At 44.6% G+C, this 25,646-nt stretch overlaps 1 protein-coding gene across 5 annotated transcripts in view; it reads left to right on the forward strand.

Moving 5' to 3' along the window:
* The window catches only part of OSMR (oncostatin M receptor), a 608,749-nt gene that overhangs the window by 429,866 nt on the left and 153,237 nt on the right, over window positions 1–25,646 (forward strand). For all 5 annotated transcript variants that reach the window (XM_069627159.1, XM_069627158.1, XM_069627161.1 and 2 more), the window contains one exon: window positions 18,456–18,549. In XM_069627159.1, coding sequence (XP_069483260.1) covers window positions 18,456–18,549 — 94 coding nt within the window. The remainder of the gene's footprint in view (window positions 1–18,455; window positions 18,550–25,646) is intronic.

Raw genomic sequence — 25,646 nt, forward strand, 5'->3', positions numbered from 1 at the left:
GCCTTCCGACGTCCTCCCTGGCACCCATGAGATGTTCCCTACATGCTGCAGCATGACTTATCAAAGGACTCTGCAAATTTGATCACATCACCCCAACCCTCATTGATTAGTACTGGCTACTGCTGCAAGCACGTATCACCTTCAAATCTTGCTGCATTATCTACAAGGTTGTGGCCCTCGAGTCCCCAAGCTACCTCGCTGAGAACCTCAGCATCTTGGCAGGCCTACGATCCATCAGAAATAGGGACACGTACAGACTTGAACTCCACCGGTGCAGAAGACCGGCCTACTCGGTTTACAGCCCCAAACTCTGGAACCCCCTCCCTGTCAACATGAGACTCAACCCTTTGCTTCTAGATTTCAGGAAGGAACGCAAGCCTCTCCTCTTTAAGGAATGGGTCCACCCTAAGAGCTAGGTCCAAAGCCTCTTCACTGCCAACCTATTATGTGAGTGGGCTATTTGATCCCTCCTGTTTCCTCCTCTGGTTGCTTGCTGTTCCCTTGCTGCCAAATTGCCCGTTCCTCCCCCTGTTGTTAGCTCCCCACTTCCCTTTATCTCTGCTTCCTTCACTGTGTACTTCCCCCATAAAGCACTCCATTGCTTCCCAAAGCTAGGTCAGTACTCAATGAATTCTCAGTGGACATTCCAATTAGAATAAAGAAAAAATAAAGGACGCATTCATATATTTCAGTAGTTGGATTCACTTTGCTAATTGAATATCAATTTTCTTTCATTATTACAATGAAAGAATACATTCTTTCAACATACAAAATAGATCTGATTTTCAATCTATGATTCTTTCAATGAGGATTTGCACATTGGTATTCACTATTGAATTCTTCATGGTTAAAGTGAACAGGTTTTCTTAAAAAAAAAAGTGAAAGTATTGTTCGTATTTTAGCTTTCACTTTGAAGAGTTATGTTAGGCTGGGTCACGTTGAGAGAAATCCTAATCGGAAATTCCACTGCTTTTTGAATGCAGAGAAATGCTTTCTGTTGATTCCCTGGACGGTTCTGAAGTCAGAATGTCAGGAATGCAGTCAACACCAGTAGTCATTGACTGCATTCAACATATTCTGGTTGGCTAAGAGGAGTTCGATAACAATATCCAAGTGCCAAAGAACCAAATCAGGACCAATATTCAATCTCTGATGTTGCTTTGATCATACCGCCAAAGACATAAATCAAGACCCACTTTTGTAGATGCTGAAGAAAACATTGGAATCGGTGCATTCCGATAATTACATGAGGCATTGGATTAGCAATGTTGTATCTGGTTAGCGATGGGCACATGTGGGAATGTGGCATCTTGGGCTGCCAGCTTGTCAATTGCAACATCAGCAGAGGGTCCGGTGAGCAGCTGCCTGAATGATGTTTGGACTCAATAAAAGGGCTTCCATCTCCTCTCTCTTCCACTGACAGCAAGCACTGGCTCACTGCTGCTCAACATATCACTGTTAAGATGAAATGCCTTTTTGTTAGACCTTAGAAACCATCTGGGACACTCTGCTTTGCCAATTCATACCTAAGGGGTGCTTACTAGCTTTTCAAATGTAGATGGGAGATGCGCCCCGCCTCTGCAGATTCGGTCAGCATATCCTGACACTATTTGGGCAAAATACATATGCATGTGTATGTCACAAGTGCAGACCATTCACCCGCTCCCATGGCCTTTACCCTCTTAAGATTGCAGCATACTGAGTCCACCATAGAGGAGGACGGTGGGTGGTCATAATTTCGAAAAAAAAATGTTGACAGACAAAAATGTCGACAAAAAAATGTCGAAAAAAAAAATGTCGACTTTCGTTTTTTTAATTATATATTTATTTTAGGGGTTCGGGAGTTAAAAAAAGGGAAAAATTAAAAAAAAAATTAAAAAAGGGGGGTTGGGGGGGAACCCCCTCATTTAAAAAAAAAATGCATTGAAAAAAAAAGTCGACATTTTTTTTTTCGACATTTTTTTTTCGATATTTTGACGTTCGACATTTTTGTTGTCGAAATTATGACTATAAACCGAGGAGGACCCCCTTCTGATTCATACCTGTGGTAGCTCCAGCATAGGTGGCACAGCAACTACAGTGCATCAGCAGCTCATCTGTGTTTGAAATGATAGACTTGACATTTAAATAAATACAAACAGAAATACATTACATAGTATACAGTATCAGATGCCAAGGCAGTCCCAGCGTGTGGGTAGTGAGTAAGTGCAGTGATGGCGGGGGTAACCAGGCGATAGACCTAAATCGGAAAAATAAGCAAAGCCAAGTGCAATTTTGTATGTTTGGGCAATTTACTTGTTGCCATATTTACTTTCTTGAGTGACATAATATCACAGGGGTTATTGGTGTCCTTTGGGAAGGGATGAGGAGGGGGTAGGAAACGCTCTGACCCACGAGCAGCTGCAGTTTGAGTTGGGTTCTGAAGAGTTCCACTTCTAGTTAGGCTGGTTCTGATGGCTAGAGCGAGGGCAGAGGGGCACGTAGGGAGAAAGAGCTGAACCTGCCCTCTTGACTATGTAATTCTCCAAATGATCCACCACCCTAGCAGCAGCACACATTGGGCCTCATCACGAGTTGGGCAGTAACGCTGGCGCTATCTGCCCTACCGCCCCATTCCCCATTGAACCCATTCGGGAATGCCCCATTCCCCATTGGGCTCAATGGGGAAATTTCACGCTCATACCGCCGGCGGATTTCCCGCTCAGAGCTGGGGAGAAATCCGCCATAGCAATGATTTGGCGGACCCTTAAATCCGGCGGTAACAGCGCTACTGCCGGATTTAAGGGTTACCGCCAAACTCGTGATGAGGCCCATTGAGTAGAATTCTGACCTTTGCACGAACAACAGGCCAGTGTTGTGTTCCATCCATTCCCATGGGCCAACATTTCCAAACCGCAATTTTCCAGATACAACTGCACAAACATTAAACTATGAAAATGTGTATTACCTAGCAGTGCCTTCAAGACCCAATTGCAGAAAATGTATGTTCATCAAATCTCTGGACAAGTCACGGTGTTTAAGTAATATCAGAAGTCGTTGGTATACACCCAGCAATGTCTAATGATGCGCAGCTATTGGACTCCCTGGTAGGTGTTGAAGTTAGGTTGGCAGCCAATGACAAATGCTGTGGTGATCAGTAAAGAGCAAATCTGGTGCACAAGATGGTAACGTGCCCAGGATTATTCACTTGTTGGGGAAAACATGCAACAGAATGTTCTTTTCCTAGGGGAGGCATCCATCCATTTGCATATATGATTAAATTCAGTGACATGAGGCCGCTGAAAGAGGCTTTGATGGTACCTAAATTGTGGACTTTTAAATGTGGAATGATTGCAAACAAGATCGTATTGTGCAACTCTAAACAATCTCTGCGGGGATCCGGACAACCGTAGAGACGGTCACCTACAGATTTAAAGGAAAGGAGTTAGTGCTCTGGAACCTGGGGTTGTTTTCTTTGGATGTATGACTTGTAGTAAACTTCAATTTACCGGTTTAATATCACAAAATGAGCGTCTTTAACCCACGCCCCCCACACATCACCCTTTGTTTACTTGTTGCCATATTTACTTTCTTGAGTGACATAATATCACAGGGGTTATTGGTGTCCTTTGGGAAGGGATGAGGAGGGGGTAGGAAACGCTCTGACCCACGAGCAGCTGCAGTTTGAGTTGGGTTCTGAAGAGTTCCACTTCTAGTTAGGCTGGTTCATCACTGTCTATTCTGTACTCCTGTTTTCAATTGTCTTATTTGCCTTTTCTAGTTCTAAACCTGTCTTGCTTATAAGGTAGCCTTCAGAACTATTGTGCAGGACTTTATAATTTCAAGAGTAAGTCCATTTCATCACTGTCTATTATGTACTCCTGTTTTCAATTGTCTTATTTGCCTTTTCTAGTTCTAAACCTGTCTTGCTTATAAGGTAGCCTTCAGAACTATTGTGCAGGACTTTATAATTTCAAGAGTAAGTCCATTTTGGTTCACCCTGGAAGTCAAGATGATGGATCATTGCATTTCTTTTTAGCCATGCTTTTGTCAAAACGATATATGGGCTGGATTGTAGTATTAAGGCAAGGATTAGTCTATTTTGGGATAGATCATATATTTTAAGCAGGTCTGGATTTTTGTAACAATGATTTGAGAGGGGTATTGGGGTTTTGAGGACATATTTTCCTTCATTGTCAACAGAGGTTCCAGAGATCCTAATAAAGTTTTGATGAGAGGGAATAATTAGCAGCTCCTGGTTATCGGGCATCACTCAGTAAGCAGGAGCTTCCCCTGGGTAACAAGCATAGAATTCTAAAAAAACAAATTCCACATCAGAAGCAAACTAACCTTTTTTCCATTATAGATAACCCATTATATTCAAACTCACATAATGTCCCATAGGTATGTGTGTATGCAAACAGCTGCTCTGCGGAGTCAAAGGTAACCTTGCAGCTATTGGTGTTATAGAAACCAGGCTCTTCTAAGCTCCCAGCAGTTTCAGTCCCCAATCTAAAAAAGAAGATACCTCTCTACGGGAAGTTAAATGTGTCCTCTTTTGCTGAATAAACATAAATCCATTGGCTTTCATAGGGAAATTACCACATCAATTTGATTTTATTTTCTTTGAGGGACAGTGTGTCAGAATGGCCATCAGTGAAGATGGAATAGTCTTATTTTTATTAAATTGTATTTTATTACATTAGATAATGCTGGTAATACTGCCTCTGTAAGAGGACATTGCTGCTCAAACGGATGTACGTTGAAAGATCGAATCTCAAAAGATCGAATTACAAAATTGCAAACCCCACTTGTAACTCGATTTCTTTTTTTTTGTCCCACGCATCTAATGTATGTACGGGACATCACTGCGACTCCTGAAGCCCAGAATACCAAACAAGAGGTGTGGGGGACAACCTGCAATCCCTGCTCCCCTTGTTCGGTATTTTGAGATTCAGTCTTTTTAACCAGGCCGAATGCACACTAATTGTGCATTCTGCCTTTTTTTAGGTCCTTTGGGCCAAACCTGATCAAACTGCTCCAACTCTACCATTATTTAAATCCTACCACAAAGTCCTCCTCCTTTCTGAAGAACCTGTTTCATAGCACTCTATTCTACTGCATCACCCTGTTTTCCTCTCTCCCTGCCCTTCATGGTCAACCGTACAGCACTTTTCTGTCATCCCTCCTTCCTTAATTCAGCACTTCTCCGCAATCCCATTCCTATAGCATTCTGTCCTGTCCTCATCCCTGTTTTATATTTCCATCTTCTCACGCAACTGTAGAGTACCCATGTCCTCTGCTCTGTTATCAATGATAAATTCTGTAACACATTGTTTCCTTGTATTTTTTAAAAATAAAATAAATAATAATTAATCAAATGCTCCTTGCTAAAAGCATTGTGCACCCATGTGAGCTGTTGCTGCCTCCTGACTTCCCCAGACCCTGCTTGCAGTGGCAGCAGAGAGTTTCAAAGGTCACATGAGCATTCTTGAGTACAGCCTGCTAGGGCCAAACTCCAAGCAGGCAGGGAGGTGGCCTTTGTAGTCAAAGACTCCCCTTTCCACAAAAAGATAACTGTGTGCTCGAAAAGGCCCTGGTGGCATGGTAAACTGTAAAGTTAAGTCCTGCCTGGTTTAGCAGGGTGACGCTTGAGGCCACGCAATTGTACAGCCACAGAGCAATTTGGCGTCATATAATTGTCGACCTGGACCAGAGCCTTATTTTTTGGCAGAGTAATGTGGATTAAGCTTGTCTGCCATGGTTGCCACCCAGGCATGCCTGGGTGGAGACCTTCAAACTGCTTACCTGCTTTTCGAGCCATCACACGTTGTATCATCCCACTAAATCAGGAGCCTCATGTCGACCCGATCGCTGACTGAAATGCTGATTCTGCCTGCTGGAAGCCAGCGACTCACCATCTCTAATGCCGACTCCACCCAACAAAAGCACAGCCTTGCCTCTCACTCATCAACCGAACAGGGACTGCGGGAAGACATTGACTTGACTATCTCACAGACTGTCTCGATCTGCCGAGAGAACGCATTTAGAACGGACAGGAACATGCCACTTGGAAAGCATGTCTTGACTGTTTTCACACCAGCTGAACTCTACTCGGCTGAAGCAGTAAAATGCCTAGCTTGACAATATTTAGCTCAAAGGACAAGATTTAAAGGTACTGTGTGTGGTTCTATCCAGCTGTCCCGCCTTTGAAGGCTCTAGTGACAGAGAAGACACTACTCGTTACCTCCTTGAGAAGACATATCCTTTTTAATGCTATTGCTGTTGAATTCTGCCTTTACTGCACCCCTGTTTTCATTCAGAGGGGCCCCTTTGCTTTGCACTTCACATTATCTGGGGTTCCTTCACAGGGATGGGTGTTTTGGATTAGTTGTATGCATTTGAAGTGTGATTAAAGGTTGCTACTGTTGGCAGCTCCCATCGCCTGGTGTAACCTGCCCTTGGCCCACATCACAAAAAGAGATGGGTGAGGTATACCATTCAGGTTGTGCCTTGTTCACCTTTTTGACTGGCATCACAGTTGGTTTAGTAGTACTGTAGGCTGTGTATGGGCTTTTATCCCCTACTTACCCGTGTACTCTTGCATAGCAGAAGACATTTTCGTCACAAAGAGGTTTCCAAAACTAGATATGGGCACATTCCTTGCCATAAGCCAAAGATGTTAGTCTAGTTAAGGATAAATTAAGGCATCGGAACCATGATGAAGTCCCTTCCATAAGTGACAAATAATGTACATTGTAGCAGGCAGGTTTCTGTAGACTCAATCATTCTAGTAGATTTACATTCCATTTAGAGTCATATTATGTGGATTTGGTGCACAGGTTTGCTCAGAATGGTCTGCAAAAACATGGTCTGGTGGTCTGTCAATAAGAGGCCCTGTTGGCACCCTCTCATAATCCTACTAATTACCTATACCTTAACGGGCATGCAGGCTCATTTGGGTTATTCCCTTCCTATTTACTGAGCCGTTTCTGCCACAACATGACATTATCGATTGAATTCATTAGGCCCTGGGATGATGCAATAGGCCATCAGCATGACTGTTCACAAAAGACTGTATTTATGTGTGTATGGGGGTTTATATGGGGCAGCCCTAGACCCTGAGTAACAGAGTGCTGTAGCTTAGAACCAAAAAGAATTGATGGCCCCTCTTTGTTCTCGACCCTCTGCTTGCTTGTAAGACAAAAAAAATACAATCTTACGTGCTACAACTATGCAGACGACACTCAAATAATCTACAAAATCAAAGATGCACAAGCAGAACACTCAACTATATGAGAATATCTAAAAGAAACCTATGACTGGATGAACGCCAACAACCTAAAAATCAACCCAGGAAAGACAGAAATCATAATTATATCAAAAAACCAAGCCAACAGCACTTACATACCGTGGCCGATAGAACTGGGAACCGCGCCCGAACCATCAAAGGTAGTCAAAAACCTGTCCTAATGGACAACGCACTAACCTTAGAACCACAAGTAAACTCGATAATTAAGAATTCTTCTTCCTCATTCACTCAACAAAAAGAATCCTACCATTCCTGTCCTTCACCCACAAAACAATGACAGTCGTCGCCCTCATGTCAAGAATCAACTACGCCAAAAGCCTCTACCTCGGGATGCCGGAACACCTCCTGAAGAAATCACAATGCATCCAAAACGCCACGGCTAGACTCCTCCTCAAACTATCTAGAAGAGATCACATCACACCAGCGCTAAAAATGCTGCATTGGCTTCCAATCAAACAACGTATCACATTCAAAACAATGTGCATAACAAACAGGGCAATCAGCGGACAGGGAGCAGAATTCATACAAAAGAAAATAACCTTCTACAAGTCAACAAGACTCCTCAGATCAAGCAATGAAATCTGCCTGTAAACAAAACAATTAACCATGAAAATAATAGGGAGCTCCTCTTTCTCCCACCTGGCGGCAAAAACCTGGAACACCTCCCGAAAGGAATTAGAAACACCAGAGACCACCTAAATTTCTGAAAACTACTAAAAACGTGGCTTTTCAACACCTCAGAACCAGACGGAAACTGAAACAATAAAACAGGAAATACAAAAGGAACAGGCTGACAGAACCCATTACGGTACAGACAACACCTAGAACCGGCAGAGGGAAAAACCCACAAGAACAAGAGAGACAATGCTAGGTGGAACCGACCAGAAGCGACAACCCAATCAGGACAGAACAATAGCAAACACGGCTGACACAAACAGGCACTACTACCAACCCTACCGGCTAAGACAGAGCAATGGGAATGGAGGCAGGTCGCCAATAAATAGATCCACGGGAATCAGTTAACATCAACCACAGACTGGGATGTTGGGGCTGGCCTCAGTAAGAACAAAGACAGAAATGTAGAAATATAACTAACGCAACATAATGACAGAGAGATGAGACAGTTTTATCATGCTGAAACTAGATCACTATAAGGAAGACATTTTGTCAAATCTCGAGACTCACAATAGGAGTGTGCATTTTCTCCGGACAACAATGCTAATAACCAACCCTACTGAAAGCCTCACACCTCTTCACACACCTCTCAAACCCTAACTTAACACAACCATAGCTCTTAAACCACAGCAACCTGCACGCACTTCAACACACCACAACAACAAACACACCACACAGATCCTCACACAACAGCACACGACGGACTCTGAACGGATACAACACCAAATCGCTCAGTGAACGGTGTTAACCGAACTGAAGCTGCCAACAGCACATCACAGCTCCCTTGCTTTCCCTCCAAACTTTGTCCTACTAACACGCCCTAACCTACCCCCCTTTCTTTCAGATCCACCAGAGCACCAGGGGACCACTCCCGTGGTGATAGTGCGCGGTGCAAATATCCCTTAACATTAACATAACTTGTATTATTCTTTACAAAGGAATAACAAGTTACTTGTGTGCCTGCTGTAATAGTTGCTGCACTTCACTTGTGAGGAAGAAATGTGTCAAGTTAATTACGTTTCAGAAGATGTAATTAGAGGAATATAAATGGAATGGCCACACACTTAAGTAAATGGGGGTCTTTCTAAACAAAATTGTTAGGATGGTCCAGTGATTCCCAGTCCTCCTAGTTTCTCCGCTGAGTTGTGTCATCCCTCGTCTGTTCTCCAAGCTTTGTGGACTTTCAAGGGCCAAACCCTTCTTCGGGTTGCTGGGCTGGTTCAGGATTCCAAGGTCCTGAACTGGGAAGTCAGTCAGACCAGGTGTCATTAAGGAAGGTTGTAAACAATCAGTCCTGTCCTGTAACCCTTCAACTATTCCTCCAGTAACCTCTCTACTCCTACAATAACCTTCCTGGCCCATTTCTTGTTCCCCCTCAAGCCTTCTGGACCTGCTTTATTTTATTTTATTACACACTGACAACCCGGCAGCCATCAGGACTTGACCAAAACACTCAAGACCTAAACATAAAGCACTGGACATCAACTAATACTAGGGCAAAGAGGGAAGAGATTTTCATGTATCTATTCAAACAAGTACGTTTTCAGACTCTTCCGAAAGGATAGTAGATTTCTTTCAAGTCGCAGGTGAAAGCATTCCAAGCAATAAATGCAGTATATGGGAATGATTTATCATTAGCTTTCATCCACTTTGGCCGCGGGCAATTCAGTAACATAGTGGTGCTTGAGCGCAGCATTTTATTTGGCGGATAGATGGTTATTCTCTTTTTCAAGTAATCCGGTGCTGCGCCATAAGACCGCCTTCTGAACTAAAACAACCATCTTAAATTGTACTCTGGCCTTGATTGGGAGCCAATTAAGAGATTTTTGGCAAGCTGTAATATTTTCACTTCGTGGCACTCATTTGATGATGCGGATAGCATTATTTTGAACCAAGTGTGTGCATACTTTTCTTAGATGCACCACCCAACAGGGCATTACAGTAATCAACCCTTGATAGAATTGTGGCTCTGGCCAATGTTTCACAACTTTTATCGGAAATCAAGAGTCTGATTTTCCTCAGCTACTTCAAATGATAATGTGTTGTCTACAATCCCATTGATGTGGGCCTCAGTGCCAACAGTACAATCCAGGAATGTACCTAAGGTTTTGACCTTTGTTTGTGTCTTGATATCACATTCAACCAACATGACGTTTGCAGATCTAGGATCTAATTTAGATTTCATGTGCTTTGAACCAAAAAGTAGCAGTTCCATTTTGACATCATTTAAACACATACAGTGCTTTGCCATACACTGTTTCACTATTTTAAAAGTAGCATTCAGTTTACTGGTGTCCTGGTCATAGTTCCCCTCCGGTTTCAATAAAAGCTGAGTATCTTCAGCATAATTTGTGAAGTGGATGTTCATATCCTCCATCAACTCACAGAGGGGTCTAATAGAGAGATTAAACAAGGCTGGTTATAGGCACGCTCCTTGCGGGACTCCGAAGGTTATAGGGGCATATTCTGAAGAGGTGTCGCCCCAATGAATAGCTGAAACCTTATCTGTCAGGAAAGAGTGAATCCACTTAATGGCTTTAGACGAACATTTGCCCACTTTTTTCAATGAAGTCAAGAGAATATCATAATCCAGCAGAACAAAGGCTGCTGATAGATCTAGTAAAACCAGCAGGCCAAATCCACACGTATCTACAACATCCAGCATGTCCGATTGCAGGTCAGTTAACTTTCTGTGCAATGATGCAATCTAAAACAGGGAAGTCATTTCACCAAAATGCCAGGGGTAGCGCAAGAGACATCACATACAGAGTCCAGTATTTTTAGGAGAAAGGGTGTATTAACAATTGATCACAAATTAGAGCTATCATTGGGGCCTTGGTATGCTTTTTTGATAAGAGGGGTTACAGTGACTTTCTTAATATTTTTGGCACATCTTCATGTTGAAAAGAAGAATTAATTAAACGGATGTCAAAAGGACCGAAAATATTTCTGTTTGCCAACATGATCTTTAACGGAATACTGTCTCCAAGGCATGAAGTAGGGTTCATGCCGCTCATCGTTTCCATCAGTACCACCATATTTATAATTCTGAACGCAAAAATCTGCTGTTCTTCGTCTGTTTCTCTAGTTTGATCATGTGTCAAAGTGGACACTGTGAGAAACCTCTGTGTCTCACCCGCTAGTCCCCGGAGATCTGTTTTCCAGGTGGCCAGGACACGCCCATCACTATTGGATTCAGTTCCTGGGGGTGGACCAGTGGCGGGGTATCACCTGGATGGGGGGTATTCGGGGTGTATAAGTGGGACACTGATGGGTGAGACGCCGTACCCCCTTCCTTATAATACCTTTCCACATCCTACCCCGTAGGATCATTAGAAGCTCTGCCCCTCTCCCCCTTTTCTGACACAAACACTTTCTTACACCGTGGAAGACAATGGACTAACACCAGAGCCGTTTACCTGACTTGTCTTAACACAAGGGACAGGCAGAATCAGGCAATCGACAATAACTACACACACCAGACGCCCCTTTCCCTTCCCCACAGGGATAAAATGTGGAGCACAAGAGCACACTTTGTACCAGTGCAAATGCACGAGGAAGCAGCTATTCCATGACGTCAGTTCAAACAGAGAAGAAAGGCAGAGAGACCAGAAAGGATAACAAGGAGGGAAGTGCCCTTGCCCTTTTTGACCCAAACTCGGGAAGCCTCTGTGAAAGGAATCATAAGATTGGGAACTACAGCTGACGTGTGGTGTTATAGATGCCAACGGTGCACAGGACCCTCCCGGACTGATAACCGAGGCGGGGAGGCATGCGTGCAACCGTGGTACCGGCCTTGACTCCAGAGACAAGAAATGACAAGCAGGTCAGCACAGCCGGTGAGTCGAAGAAAGAGAACCGATAGTAAACCTGATGGTGTTGAGTGAAGGTTGCAAACAGCAACTAGTTATGAACAAAGAACTTTTGTGGTAGTGAACTTTTAAAGCCCAGAGAAAGACCAGCTGCAGAGTGGTCCGGCGCCACGTGGGCATCCATTAAAAAGACTCTGGCTGGTCTGCTTTTTTTGTTTACGTTACAGTAATAAGAGGCCGTAGGAAAGGCCGACAAAGAGTTAAGGTGGTCATACAAGGGTCAAGCCAAAATCCCTTGTACAATTGTCAGTCCTTAACCCATTACCAAAGTTTTGACATTGTGAAACAGGCTTTTGCACGCGACTGAGGGAAACGCTGTGTGAACAGTGAATGTGTGAAGCCTGACGGGGACTAAAGTGAAGCTTGACTGGGGGATAAGGTGAAGCCTGACTGGGGCTTACAAGAAATCATGATGAGGGGCTGGAAAAAGCTGAGGGAAGTGAATCCCACAAGGTGTTACAAATAAGTGAACTGTGTCAAACTGGCAAATGTGAACCCAGGTCAGGGATGCCCACCAATGAGAGCAAAACGTAACACCCAGTATACATCGTATCTACAAGAGTGAGTGAGTGAGAGTGAACCCAGCTGAGGGATGTCCACAATGAACGATTGTTTAAAAAGACATTGAGACTCTTCAATGTTACAAGTTGTGATATCTTGAATGAAAGGCTGTAGTGAACCCGACTGAGGGTGGGCAACGTTGCAAAAGATTTGGAGCCCGGTGGAGGAGAATCCAAGGGTGAAGGGAAATCACCCGACGGGAAGATTACTAGAAAGAACTTTTGTTTTGTTGTTTATAGTACATTAGGCCCTCTGAGGCAAGAGACTTGGTGTAAAAGAGACTTGGCCACAGATGTCCCTGACATTTTGGAAACTAACTGTAAGCTTGTGCTGGAGAAGCCCAGGAGAGTGCTATGCTCGAGAGTCCCACCTTGTTCCACGTTAAAAACATGGGGAAGGGGGGCCCTAGTTATACCATCCTTATCTTTTTGTGAACGCTTCTTTAATTTCTGATGAACATTATCCCACACTATTTTGTAACTTAGCGGTAAGGATTGGCAATAGTTTTTTTTTTTTTTAGTATAGACCCTTTTTATTTGACAAGACGCCACTTGGACTGCCTTTATATTATTTGATGGTCATAGCTTGTTCCCATCTAAGATTTAGGTTTAGATTAGGTGTTTTTTCTCACCCATTTATACAGTTTTATAAACACCTTTGGACTATGATCACTTGTGTCTGTCTTTACTGTTGCCACAATGAGTTCCTTACAACACCCTCTGGGATGGAAGTGGTACAAGAATCGTCCAATGTAAGGGTACTAATCTTATCTCGAGCAGCTGAAACTTTATCTGATAAAGCTTTTTGAACTCTGATGCAATTATCTTTTGTTGGTATGAAGGAACAAGGTTGCTGTATTGGTTTTTCCATTTTCTGTAATATACTGAATAGTTGCTTAACCCGTTTGTCTGCTCCCGCTATTTGACAATTTTTCTTTGCTTGATATATAACACACTTATAGGTTTTCTTAAACTAATTCCAAGCAATTTTATGTACGTCGGGATTTTTTTTCCTTAGGGAACCAATCATGATGGTAAGTCCTTTCTTTAACTATGGAGGTTCTTAATGGTCCAACCTGATCTAGCATGTGGGTCATAAACAATTAAAAGGCTTTTACTAAAAGCTCAGGTTTATCTTCATCAAAATTATACTCCATTCCTAGGGCAATCCATTTGTTCAAGTCAAATGTACTAATTTTCTTGAAGTTTCTTATTTGGATTTTCTTAGATGGAGTAGGTTTATTGTCATGCTTATGTGCTTGATATGTTTGAATTGTGCGGGTAATATGGTCTGACCAAATGCAAGGTTTTGTCTCAATCTCAGATTGTACATTTCTACAGTCTACCCAATCAAGTATTTTACCGTTTGAATGTGTAGGTTGAGTGTTAAGTATAGTACATTCTGTACTCATGAGGTTGTGTTCCAGTGAGACTGCTTCATGGTCTGTTGTATCTTGATACCAGCAATTAAAATCGCCTAGGAACAAGCTTGCATTGCCTGATTAATTTAAAAGCTCTAAATACTGTATTAACTCCTCATTGAAATCATGCATGTCTTGAGGTGGGTGATATAAAAGAAGGAGGCTGATACAGTTGGTTGAATCTGGTTTCAATTTAAGTTGCACAATTTCGCATCCTGTGCATGTTACTGGAACATAGAAAAATCGCAATTCTTCCTTCAAAATAATTGCCATTCCCCCACGTTTAGTATTCAGGTGATTATTTATCTGAAACACTTTTATTTAACTGGTACATCTAAATCCATCACAGGACCTATTGGAGCCACATTTCTGTGAGAATCATGTTTCACTATATAGTCATGTATATCAATTGCATGTGCATTTAGGGATCTTGTGTCGAATAAAGCAGTTTTCATAACATACTGACTTTGGCTCTATGTTGTTACTTAGATTGTGCAAGTTTAGTATGGGTGTTAATACCTTTTTCTTTACTAAACATTGCAGTATGCTGGCTAACCATGGTTTTTATAGAATAAGTAGTAAGTGTTTCAGAAGTACTCTCTGGTACTATTAAGATTAAATAGTAGATATTAAAAAAACTCAGTAAGTAGGTTGATTACCTTAAGATTGTGGTCCTATTGTGCGAGCCTCAACGTCCTAAATCCAACTTGTCACAAACCCGGAAAAAACGTAATTCGAGCATGTCTCTTAATGCAGGAAGTCAAACTAAGAGCTTTCTTAGCAGCAAGATTCAATGAAATAAAACAAATGCAGCTGTATTAAAAATATAACACTAAGAGTTGTCTTGACTTGCTGTAACCTGCATAATCTAGCTAGCTAGGTTGTCACCCCTGCCTAGGATCCATATGTTACTCTCTTCTGCCCCTCTGTGGTGTACTCCGGCTCTCTCCTTCTCTGTACCCACCCACAAGCTTGTTTCCAGTGTGTTCTTCTATCAACTCTCTCTGATGTGCTAGTCCTTTCTTCCGACTGCCTTCCCTCCCCAACCTTTCCTTCTTCACCACTTTGATATGCCAAGCTTGCCATAGATGCTCTACAGTCCGCAGGTTGTCTCATTGGACACACCACGGGAGGTGGGACCCTTTTTTTAAGAGCTGAAGCCCGTTGGTCATGCTGCCAGAGAACTGAGACACAATGCAGTAAACATGGGAGAAACCTCCTGTGCAGCCAAGCCTCTGGCACCCGAAAAATACAGGAGGCCATGAGGCCCAAGAGGTGCAAGAATGCTGAGGTCGGAACCAGAGACATCAACCAGCTGACTGATGTTTGATACCCTCTCCTGGGAGTGGTATGAAAGGGTGGGGGCCCTGCCTGAGTGGATTTCAAGTACTGCTACAATAACCTGGGGAAATTTGGAAGGGAACCACATGGGATATCTTTAAGGTGAGGAGGTAGTCCTGTTTCTGCGGCAGGATATGTCACAATATCTTTGAAGCCCAATGCTCAAATGAGCCAGTTGTCTAAATATGGAAAGCCATACACCTTCTCCCTCTTGAGACATATGGCCATTACTGCTGACAACCTGGTGAAGATTCTGGGGCAGATGTTAGGGCGTGGGGGAGAACTCTGAATTGGTAGTGGGTGTTCCTGACAACAAACCTAAGAATTTCCTGTGCTTGGGGCTATTGGATATATGGCGGTTTGGCTCTTAGAGGTCCAGTGACAGCAATCAGACCTCTGACTGCAGGGCCTGAATTATCTGGGTGAGGGTGTCCATTCTGAATTTGTCCTTCTGAAGGAACTTGTTTGTTGGTCTCAGATCCAAGGTAGGGAGCATGCACCCATCTTTCCTTTGAACTGGCAAGTACCAGCAGTATTATCCCTTCTCCCCTTTTCCGGCTCTGATCCCAGCTCCACGATTGCTTTTACCAGCAAAAGGTTGATGTTGTCTAAGAGAAGAGGATCTGGCAACAAATGAGGAGGGGGAAGAAGATTTCCCTAAAGTCCTCTCTAACACAGTAATCCACCTTTGAACTTTCCACTGTGTTGCCCTTGATCCTCATGATCCGGCACAAAAGACCACAGTTATTGTAGTTATTGTCTGTATTATACTTTATAGATGGTCCCCATCTCTTCGACAGCTCGCTATAAGGTGGCATTGAGCCAAGAACAAAAAGTAAAAATCAAGCCCCATCCATAAAAGCAATCATTATGCAGCACTAGGCCCTGGGCACAAAGGCAAAGTGTCCAACTCATAATCTGAAGTACTGACAAACGTGGGAAAGACAGGGGAGGAGTGGCAGGGGTAAAACGATACAGGCTTCGCATACTGAACTGCAGCTCCCAAAACATGCAGGACTCCAATAACTCTCACCCACTGAGCTCCAAAAAAAGGCTCTGGGAGGTACCTTGACTCGCCCCCTGGTAGCGTGGCTGAGCCCAAATCTCTTCGGAGGTTGGACATGCGTAATGTCAAATGTACATTTGTTCTTCCACTTCGAACAGAATATGGCACAGGCAATTGACTTCCTTAATCAAAATACTTTCAGCAGTTGGTGGGACTGCCTCACAATTCAATTTTTTTTTGTGTGTAAAATTAGTTTTGTACCACAAATGACACGCTCATTGTGTCTCCTTTATTAACAAACAATGCCAGCTTTCACTTGTGTATCTCTGTGTGTTATTCGGTTGAACGTGTGACTTGCAGTAATACAAACCTACACATAATGTTCTTTTTACGTTCTAGTTGTGACATCACTGCTTATCTTTGATAAGAAACTAACATCACAAAAAGAGTTGAAGGAAAAATACAAAATGGCGAACGGGGTACCTAGAAAGAAAATAAGAAGAGAAGAGAAGAAGAAAGCAGTATATGAAAAAAGCCAGTGAAAAGAATGCTGCGCTTTTGAATTGGGAAGGGTGCCCAAGTATGTTGGGGATGCTTGTGGTCTCGTGCAGAAGGGATGTGACCTAGCAGTTTGGCCTGGCATGCCCTTTTTGGGGTGGGCCCATGCCTGATTTGCATATGGTCTTTCCCCTTTTGTAATGTCTTGGCAGGCAAAGCACAATGGTCTGGAGAGTTGCCTAGAGCAGTGCCAGAGGTTAAGATCAATTCTAAACCTTCTAGCCATCATCTCTTTTGTTTAACTGTATTCACCTCGAGTGGGACGGGTTTGCCCAGATGTGGGTCCCATGGCTGCTGGGCCTCGAATCCCAAGCTACTCCTCACTGATGAGGCCAAACAAGGCTGCAACATTTTATTGGATGCTTGTGGTCTTGTGCAGAAGGGATGCGACCTAGCAGTTTGGGCTGGCCTGCCCCTTTTGGAGTGGGACCAAGCCTTATTTGCATATGGTCTTTCCCCTTCTGTAATGGCTTGGCAGGCAAAGCACAATGGTCTGGAGGGTTGCCCAGAGCAATGCCAGAGGTTAAGATTAATTCTCAACCCTCTAGCCATCACCTCTTTTGTTTTACTGTAGTCACCCCAAGTGGGACGGGTTTGCCCAGAAGTGTGTCCGTGCCTGCTGGGCCTAGAGTCCCATGCTACTCCTCACTGATGAGTCCTAACAAGGCTGAAACATGTTTAGGTATGCTTGAGGTCTCGGGCAGAAGGGATGTGACCTAGCAGTCCGGGCTGGCCTGCCCCTTTTGGAGTGGGACCAAGCCTGATTTGCATATGGTCTTTCCCCTTCTGTAATGGCTTGGCAGGCAAAGCACAATGGTCTGGAGGGTTGCCCAGAGCAATGCCAGAGGTTAAGATTAATTCTCAACCCTCTAGCCATCACCTCTTCTGTTTTACTGTAGTCCCCCCAAGTGGGACGGGTTTGCCCAGAAGTGTGTCCCGAGCCTGCTGGACCTAGAGTCCCATGCTACTCCTCACTGATGAGGCCTAACGAGGCTGAAACATGTTTAGGTATGCTTGTGGTCTCGGGCAGAAGGGATGTGATCTAGCAGTCCGGGTTGGCCTGCCCCTTTTGGAGTAGGACCAAGCCTGATTTGCATATGGTCTTCTACTTTTGTAATGGCTTGGCAGGCAAAGCACCATGGTCTGGAGGGTTGCCCAGAGCAATGCCAGAGGTTAAGATCAATTCTAAACCTTCCAGCCATCACCTCTTGTTTTGCTGTAGTTTTCCTTAAGAGCCTGGCCATGGCACTCCTCGCTTGCTTGAAATAACTCTAAACTGAACAGCGAGGGGCTACTTCATCCAATTGTATAATCGGAGAATTCAAAAAAAATTCCGGAATTCTTACGTTACCGCCATAATTAGTGGAAACATTTGGGAGTACTTTACGGGCAACATAGGGGTTTTAGAATCATTCCATCAGTTACTGACAGTGCTTATGGACTACTTTCAAACCCCTGCCATTTAACAATGTGAATATGGATATTTTGACAGTTTCAACAGCCATGTGTTTCACATTTGTTTCTGATCATTTTTCTTTAACACGCTGCAGCCTCAAGTTATTAATAAGTAAGTAAAATGCTACATTTCTCTTGGTGTCACAGATGTTGTGTGTTGTCACATTCTGTAATACCAGGCACAAAGGGCGTGGTTTTTCTAATTTCTGAGCCCAGCAGTATAGAGCTAGCCGTATCCAGCTGAAATAATGTTAATTATTTTGATTTGTTTCATAGCCCAAGCAATTCTACTGGCCTTCATTCTCCCTGTCGTTTTATCTTCGGTGATGGCAGTAACGCTTCTTGGCCTGGCCTTCTGGAAAAGGAATTGGTATGTTCTCAATAAGTTACTAACATTGGCTTAAACTATCCTGCACAACACAATGCATGTTACTGTTATTAATGCATAGAACACAGAACGGCACAAAATATGAGAATAGGATGGGCTATTCAATTGCAACCCTTTTATCTGGTAAGCAATGCGGCGGGGGGGGGAGAGGGGGGAAGGGGGCATTTTACTATAACTAAGATGACTGTTGCGCATGGCTTCCAGGGGGTGTCATTAAGAAAATATATTTTTACATGTTATGTTATCTTGCATTTGTATAACTCCTGCTGCCATAGTTTATGGCATCAAAGCGCTTTGCCTGTCAGAGGCAAACAAGGAAGATAGAACATTCATTTCAGTAGTGATGGGGAGAAGCAAAGTCTGGTAGATTGTTGGGATGAGGACGGGGGATAGTTAAGATGCGCACGAAGGAACAGGTAGAGGAGCTATGTGTACAATTAAATGGAATTTACTGTGGTACTTAACTGTATTCTATGAGGTGCAGCGTCAAGAGGAGAGATGGCTGGATAGGTGTTCTCTGCACAAGGAGGATATGTCCGGAAATTTCTCACTGTAGGGTGAGCCTGGGCCTGTTGAAGCCATGTCCAAGAAAACACAGACAGCAAAGCCCATACGCCTACTTCCCTAGACCCCCAACAACATTTGGGAGGGGTTGTGTGTCACAAATTGAAATTTGACAAGATTGTAAAATCTCCCTTAAAAGCGAACGAAAAAACATCACATTTTCTGGTTTCCTCATTTATGTCATGGTTACCAAACCCCAAGGCTTGTGTCCAAAGTGCTTAAGGTCACACAGCCAGTCCATGGCCACACTTTGAGCCTTCAACAGTGTCATGAGGAGCCAAGGCATGTAGCAAACACAGCGTGTGAAACCCCTCTACTTATGTGCCAGATGACCTTACTGGGAGGTCACACCAGCGAGAAATAAGTCTTATTTTACTGCCATAATGTCACAACAGGAAGGGTGGCCTGGCTGTGTTGTGCTCTGCAGCAGGTCTCGAACACTCCAAGGTCCACTACTAGCAGCACAGCGCTGCTATGCGTCAGTGCTCAATCCGCAGGTCTGGCAAAGAAATAGACTCCTGCACTCTGTGCAGCACCACGCTCGGCAGTTGGCCTTAGTGTCCTGCAGCCAAGTGTGGCGATACTTAGTGAGAGAGCGGCAGCTGCGGGCCTGAGTTAGGACCATGTCAGCAGGGCTTCCGGTAAGAAACCGCTGTCAATAGCAGTAACATGATGGCAGGGTAAGGAAAGTTGAGGGGTGTTCAGGACGGTACTAGAATGCCAGGTATTTATTTTCCACTTCTTGGGAGCTGGCATTCAACAATGAGGCTGGTGGGTGGCAAGACCTTGGGTATGTGCTTACAATTGAGGAAGTGGTAACATAATGGAGGTAGGGGAGCCTGGCAGGATGATGGCCATTGTTTGTTGGGGGAAAGGGGCAAGCAAGAGTGTCGGGGGTTTAATGGAGAAAGATCCTCAAATTGCCTATAGACCACTCTGCTGCCAAACCTCCGACCACTACACTTCTGTTTCATTGAGACGGCGCAGATGGTGGCAAAGGAAAAAAGTGCAGAACACATAATTCAAGATGGCTATCGTGTGCAGTGTCCATGTAGCTGCCCAGAGGGATAGCCGCTGTTCCAGCAATTACCTCATGGAATGCTAGAGGCATGTCGGAGGATTTCTTACCCCAAAGGCAGCTACAGGAGTACCGTTTTGGATGTTTGATTACACGATACTGGCCAAGCAAAAATCATTCGGAACCTCAGGAGCTGGAGTGTTCCACAGGAATATGGTGAGCATTGACTCCGTAAAAGTCTCTAGATGAGGAGTCTAAGTGACTTTGGTTAGAAAAGTTACTTTCAGTTTAATGTTTTCTAGGCGTTTGTCTGCCTCTATTCCCTTTTCTATACTTTATCTGGCTGTCTACCAGGGCCAGTCCGGGTCACAGTGCCACAGAAGCTCTCATTTGCACTTGGACTTGAGGGCACCTTGAAAAGTTCCCTTAACCTTAGTTTGGTGAACAACCTTAGACCACATCCAGGATGAGCGGCTTATGGATTCACATTTAAAGTCCTGGGGTTGTATATGTCCATCACACTTCTCTATAATCTCCTGGCTTGTCAGGCTCACGGGCATATGCATGTAGTCCACCAATGTCTTAGAAGATCCCTCCCTGGGATCTCCATGCCCATTTGCTGTGGTTGTTCCATGGTGACAGCTTCCGCCAGGGAATGAGCAATCTAGTTCTTCCTACTATATTTCATACGCTACCTCCCTGTCCCAAGTTCCTAGCTTTGTCCCTTTTCACACCTGCGTTGTCTTCCTTTTTGATAATTTACAGTGGTCTTGTTTATAAGGCGACCTCTATTTCTCCTACACTCTCCTGTCTTTCATCCTCTACCTCATTAAGCTAGATCTCCATCCTCACTTGCAATAGTCCAGCTAATCTCCTCCTCGTGGTTCCCTCTGGTTTTAATCTTATGGTTTCCTACAACCTCCCCTGTTGTACGGCTTTCCCCATTTCTCCTAATATTACTCCTCAAGGGTCTTCCCTCCTTCCTCCAAGAACATGGGATATTACATTGACGAAGCAGGCTTCAGGGCGTACACTCTTGTTTTGATGAAGTGAAATACATTGTACTAATTTACTTTGCCGAAACTGCCTTGTGGTGGGGAAAAATGGTATGCTTATGTTTAAGGTAGATGGTATAGTGGGATGAGACGGGTAGGGGCGGAAGTGGGTACGTTATGGGTGTATGGGGGGTTCACCCCATTAAATAAAAATACCTCAAGGTAATTTCAGTGACATAAATTACTGCTCACTAATTTATGTCAATGACTCAATGTCAAACCATTCAGGACAGCAAAAATAATTCTGCCTTGGAGAATCAAGTAAAAAGACAGTCATGGCATGGGCCCATTTTCTGCAAATGTCCACTGTCACAGATCAGGGGCAGAGTGGCCCAAGGGAACCCCATATACCATCTCCGAGCCCAGCTCCAGCACCAACTCGTTGATGGTGGCAATCTGTGCCTGTGGCCACCCCATCCAGCACCTCTAGATACAGGCAGGGGACTGACACAATCACCTCTCATGAACCACAGTTATACGTGTTGTGATTCGACACAGATACCTGTAGTGGATGCTGTAGCCGACAAATACAGACCCCGCTATAATAATGCTTTATTCCTGAGGTTTTCTGGAGACACATTTGTCCATATTGGGTGCCAAATTTCATGGAACAGCATCTGTGTTGCATGGAAGAAAGGACCCATGGTATGGGGTATTTGCGATTTCATGTGTGTACCTTCTTCATAGCATCTCGCACAAACAAAGCTGATCATGGAGTCGCCCATACACCCCCTGGTGAATAATGTAAGGTTTCAGGATGCAGTATAAACCTTGATCGACTCTCTGGCAGGAATGTACCCACTATAAAGCACCTGCAATTCGTAACTATTTCCATTTTAACTTGGAAGATGTATAGCCGATCCCACCCAAAGCCCACCCCAAAGGCCCCTGTCTGAGCCTCGGCTCCTCCAGCTCATCCCGGAAGCCAGAGGAAAAAGATCTTGCCCTCTACCACTGTCCACAAGGGTCGGGAGGAAGCACTACCAGCCAGCCTGCCTACTGTTCAGGTAAGCCCAGAGGGCTTGTGGGGCTTATTTGAAATACCCCACCTTGTGCGGAGCACCGTGCGCTCAACAGAACTGCATCAAAGAAAATAATTTCCAAAAAGCTTTAATTTTTTTCACTGCTGCATGAATCCAGCATCATACAGAGCACTGATCTTCATTTGCGCACCTCTTATTCTTAATCTAACGCTGTGCTGCCTCTGTTTTGTACTAATGGCCTTCCTCCTGATCATGGCCACCTCCTGATTGCTCGTATTGGAGTGCCTGACCTCTACTCCCTCCTCCTCCTCACTGATTGAACCTTGCTTCCATCATAAGGCCCAATCTAATTAGCCAGCAGGTGAACGCCGGTCCCCAACCCCAAGGCCCCTGTCCAAGCCTGTCGGAGCAGGGAGCACCTCCCGCTGCTTTTTTCTGACAGACCTTGCAGCCCTGAAGAACTCCAAAGGATCTTACATCTTCCCTGGTAAGCCACTATGAGGCAGTCTGTCGCCTCCTTCTCTTGACACCTGCCCCACACTGACACTATGGCATGCTCCTTTGAGCACAAACTTCTTACTACTTCTATGTAGCTCTATTCAACAACCACCTTCTTTCTCATAACCGAGTGCCTGCTTAGCCAAATGTTTCTCAACTGTGAGCCATTTTCATTTTCTGTGTTTAGACTACCTTTCTGCAAAAATCAAATTGAGGTGCCCTTACATCTGTGTAGCCTTTGTCACCTTGTGTGGTTTGATTGCTTTGCCTTGAAAATAACTTTTGGTACTTTTACTATTCCTGTTCCCACACACCTTGGCACCTGTAGCACAACTTGTTTTCTGTCCGCTGGCCACCTAGTGTGTGTCTATCATTGCACAGTGACTGTGACCTACCTCTTGGGACCTCCCCCCCATCTGCCCCTTCCCCCTGATGGTGCTCTCTGTCTCCCCTATTTTCTCAAACTGTTTCTCCAGCTCCTACCCACCCTCACAAAGTCTGGAAGGAAGAAACAAAAAAAGGCAGTCCTAAGAGCTAACCCTGGGCTGCCCATCGCAGACACCTTCATCGATACCTCCTCCAGACAAACTATCACTGGCATTCTTTTTACTGTTCCTTCAACTTAACCTATGGACCCCCTCATATGGTCTCTGTCCTCTCCCCTTTCTCTGCCTCACCCATTACTGGCAGCACTAGATGGGAAGTGCTCTTGGCTCACTTCAACTCTTCAAAATGCACCTTCAATGTCTATCACAATGTCACTAAGATGGCCCAGGGTTCTCAGCCCAAACTTCTCCTTCTGGACAGGTGTCTCCCTTCCCTTTTCAACTTCCCACCCTCGCCTTCCACCCCTCTTTATCTCCCTCCATGCTACCCTCCCCAAGGGTTGTACTGCATCCCTGCTCTACCCCTCACAAATCTTTCAAAGGGGGGTCACCAGCTTCACATAGATGCCCTCAACTACCGCTCTGCCATTAAATACTCCTCCGACATCTGTTGCCTCCTCGAAGACCTTAACCTTGACGTCCTTGCCCTTACTAATACCCGGTTCAAGGCCAGCTCCGTCACTGCTTTCGACACTCTTCTCTCTGATGGCAGCAAGATCATATCCAACCCCAGACCCTCTCGCTCTGGTGGTGGAGTGGCTTTTATCTTCCCTGAGTGGGTTCCTGCCACCATCATCCCCACTCATTCCGACTCCTCCTTTGAAAGCCTAGTCTGCAGGCTGTCTATCTCCCCTCTTTCTCTCTTATTCTTGCCACCATCTACAGACCCCCTGGTCTATCCTCCCCTTTCCTCTTAGAATGGGCATACCTCACCTCTTCTCTTCTTTATCCAACCCCAAACTTATGTTTCTTGGGGATTTCAACATCCATCTCAACTCCCCTGATGTAGACATTGCTCTCTTCTGTGATGGCTGAAACTCTCTCTCCCTCACTATCCTTCCCTCTGGCCCTACCGACTCTGCTGGGCACTCCTTGGATGTTCACATCACATCACAGACATCTCCGTCTCAAACCCCCTCAGTACCCCTCTATCCTGGACTGACCACTCCATCCTCTCCTCCTTCCTCGACCTTCCTTGACCCCAGTCTCCCTCTCCCACACAGCCAATCTCCTTCTCCATCCTGTGCCAAATGAAGCGTGTGTCAGTAGCTGCCTTTGCCTCCTCCTTCGTCTCTCCCCCGCCCCCCTCATGGGATTCTCCCCGCGACTCTGCCCTAACAAATCTCCATCTCTCTATCACTAACACCCTGGACATCCTTGTCCCGCTCATGAGGATTCACATGAAGCCTGCCATTAAACACAACTCTTGGTATGACTCTGACCTAGCCGCCTTGAAACGAAAGTGCAAAGTGGAAGAGTAGAAGTGGCAGACATCTAGCTCATCCCCTGACAAACTGGTCTGCTGCCTACTCCAAAGCCAATACAGACTCCATCAGCTCCAAAAAAAGAGCTCATGTCCAAGCTCACATTTCTGGAGCCACAAACAACACAACTTACTCTTTAAAATCTGCAAGGAACTCGCCAATCCTACCGCAGTGTCCTCTTCTCCTCTCCCAGGCCTTATGCTCTGCATTGTCCTCCCACCTTTCCTCCAAAACTGGTGACATCCTGTCCTCTCTATCATCTGCTCCCTCTGCCCACACCCCAACCCCCCACCTCATCTGTTCTCCCTGCCCCCTTACTCTCCTCCCTCTCTCCCATTACACCAGAGTGTTAGTTCCAAATATGGATTACTGCGAATAAATGAAGACGCACCAGTCACGAGAAACAAATATATAACAGTTTATTATCGCTTAAGCAGACCCAGATTCATCAATGCATGTGTACAGGAATAGAGAAGATGAGCAAAGACATGGAGAAGCGAACATACTTTATACCTTCTACAGAACAGTTAGAATTTGTTACTGTCCATCGTGTGATGATGGTTTGTGACCTGCGGACATGGGCATTTTGCTATGGCAACACATGGTACAACGCTCTGCGCCATGCCTCAGACAATTTACTGTCTGGGAACGGAGCAGAGTGGGGTGAAGGAGTATATCTTGTTCCTAACACAAGGTAACATTCCTTGCACTCCATTATCTATGTTGTTTCTCGACTAAAAGGACAGTCTGCCTTTTGACTCAGTAGCTCGGGCTTTCAAAAATATACATGGCAGGAATTGTGCTTCCTTTAATCATCTAAATGCATATTTCCACAATTAGCTGCGGAAAGTCAAGAGTCAGGAGGGCAGGGAGGCACCTTATTTATAAATTAGCTACATTTGTGTCAACTCTTCGAGGTTCTAAGTTAAAGACAAAACAACGTGTTTCACATTCCTCGTATTTCTGTGCAGGGGCATGTTAAAGAGCTTTCAGAGCGGTGACTCAGAATCTTTTCCACGGGTAGAATGAAAACCCGGTAAAGTGAGTAAAATGACCAAGATGGAGTTTGGAAGGCGCAATCATGCGATGCA

Source organism: Ambystoma mexicanum, chromosome 6p (assembly GCF_040938575.1).
Source record: "Ambystoma mexicanum isolate Mex_15411 chromosome 6p, UKY_AmexF1_1, whole genome shotgun sequence".
Taxonomy (NCBI): domain Eukaryota; kingdom Metazoa; phylum Chordata; class Amphibia; order Caudata; family Ambystomatidae; genus Ambystoma; species Ambystoma mexicanum.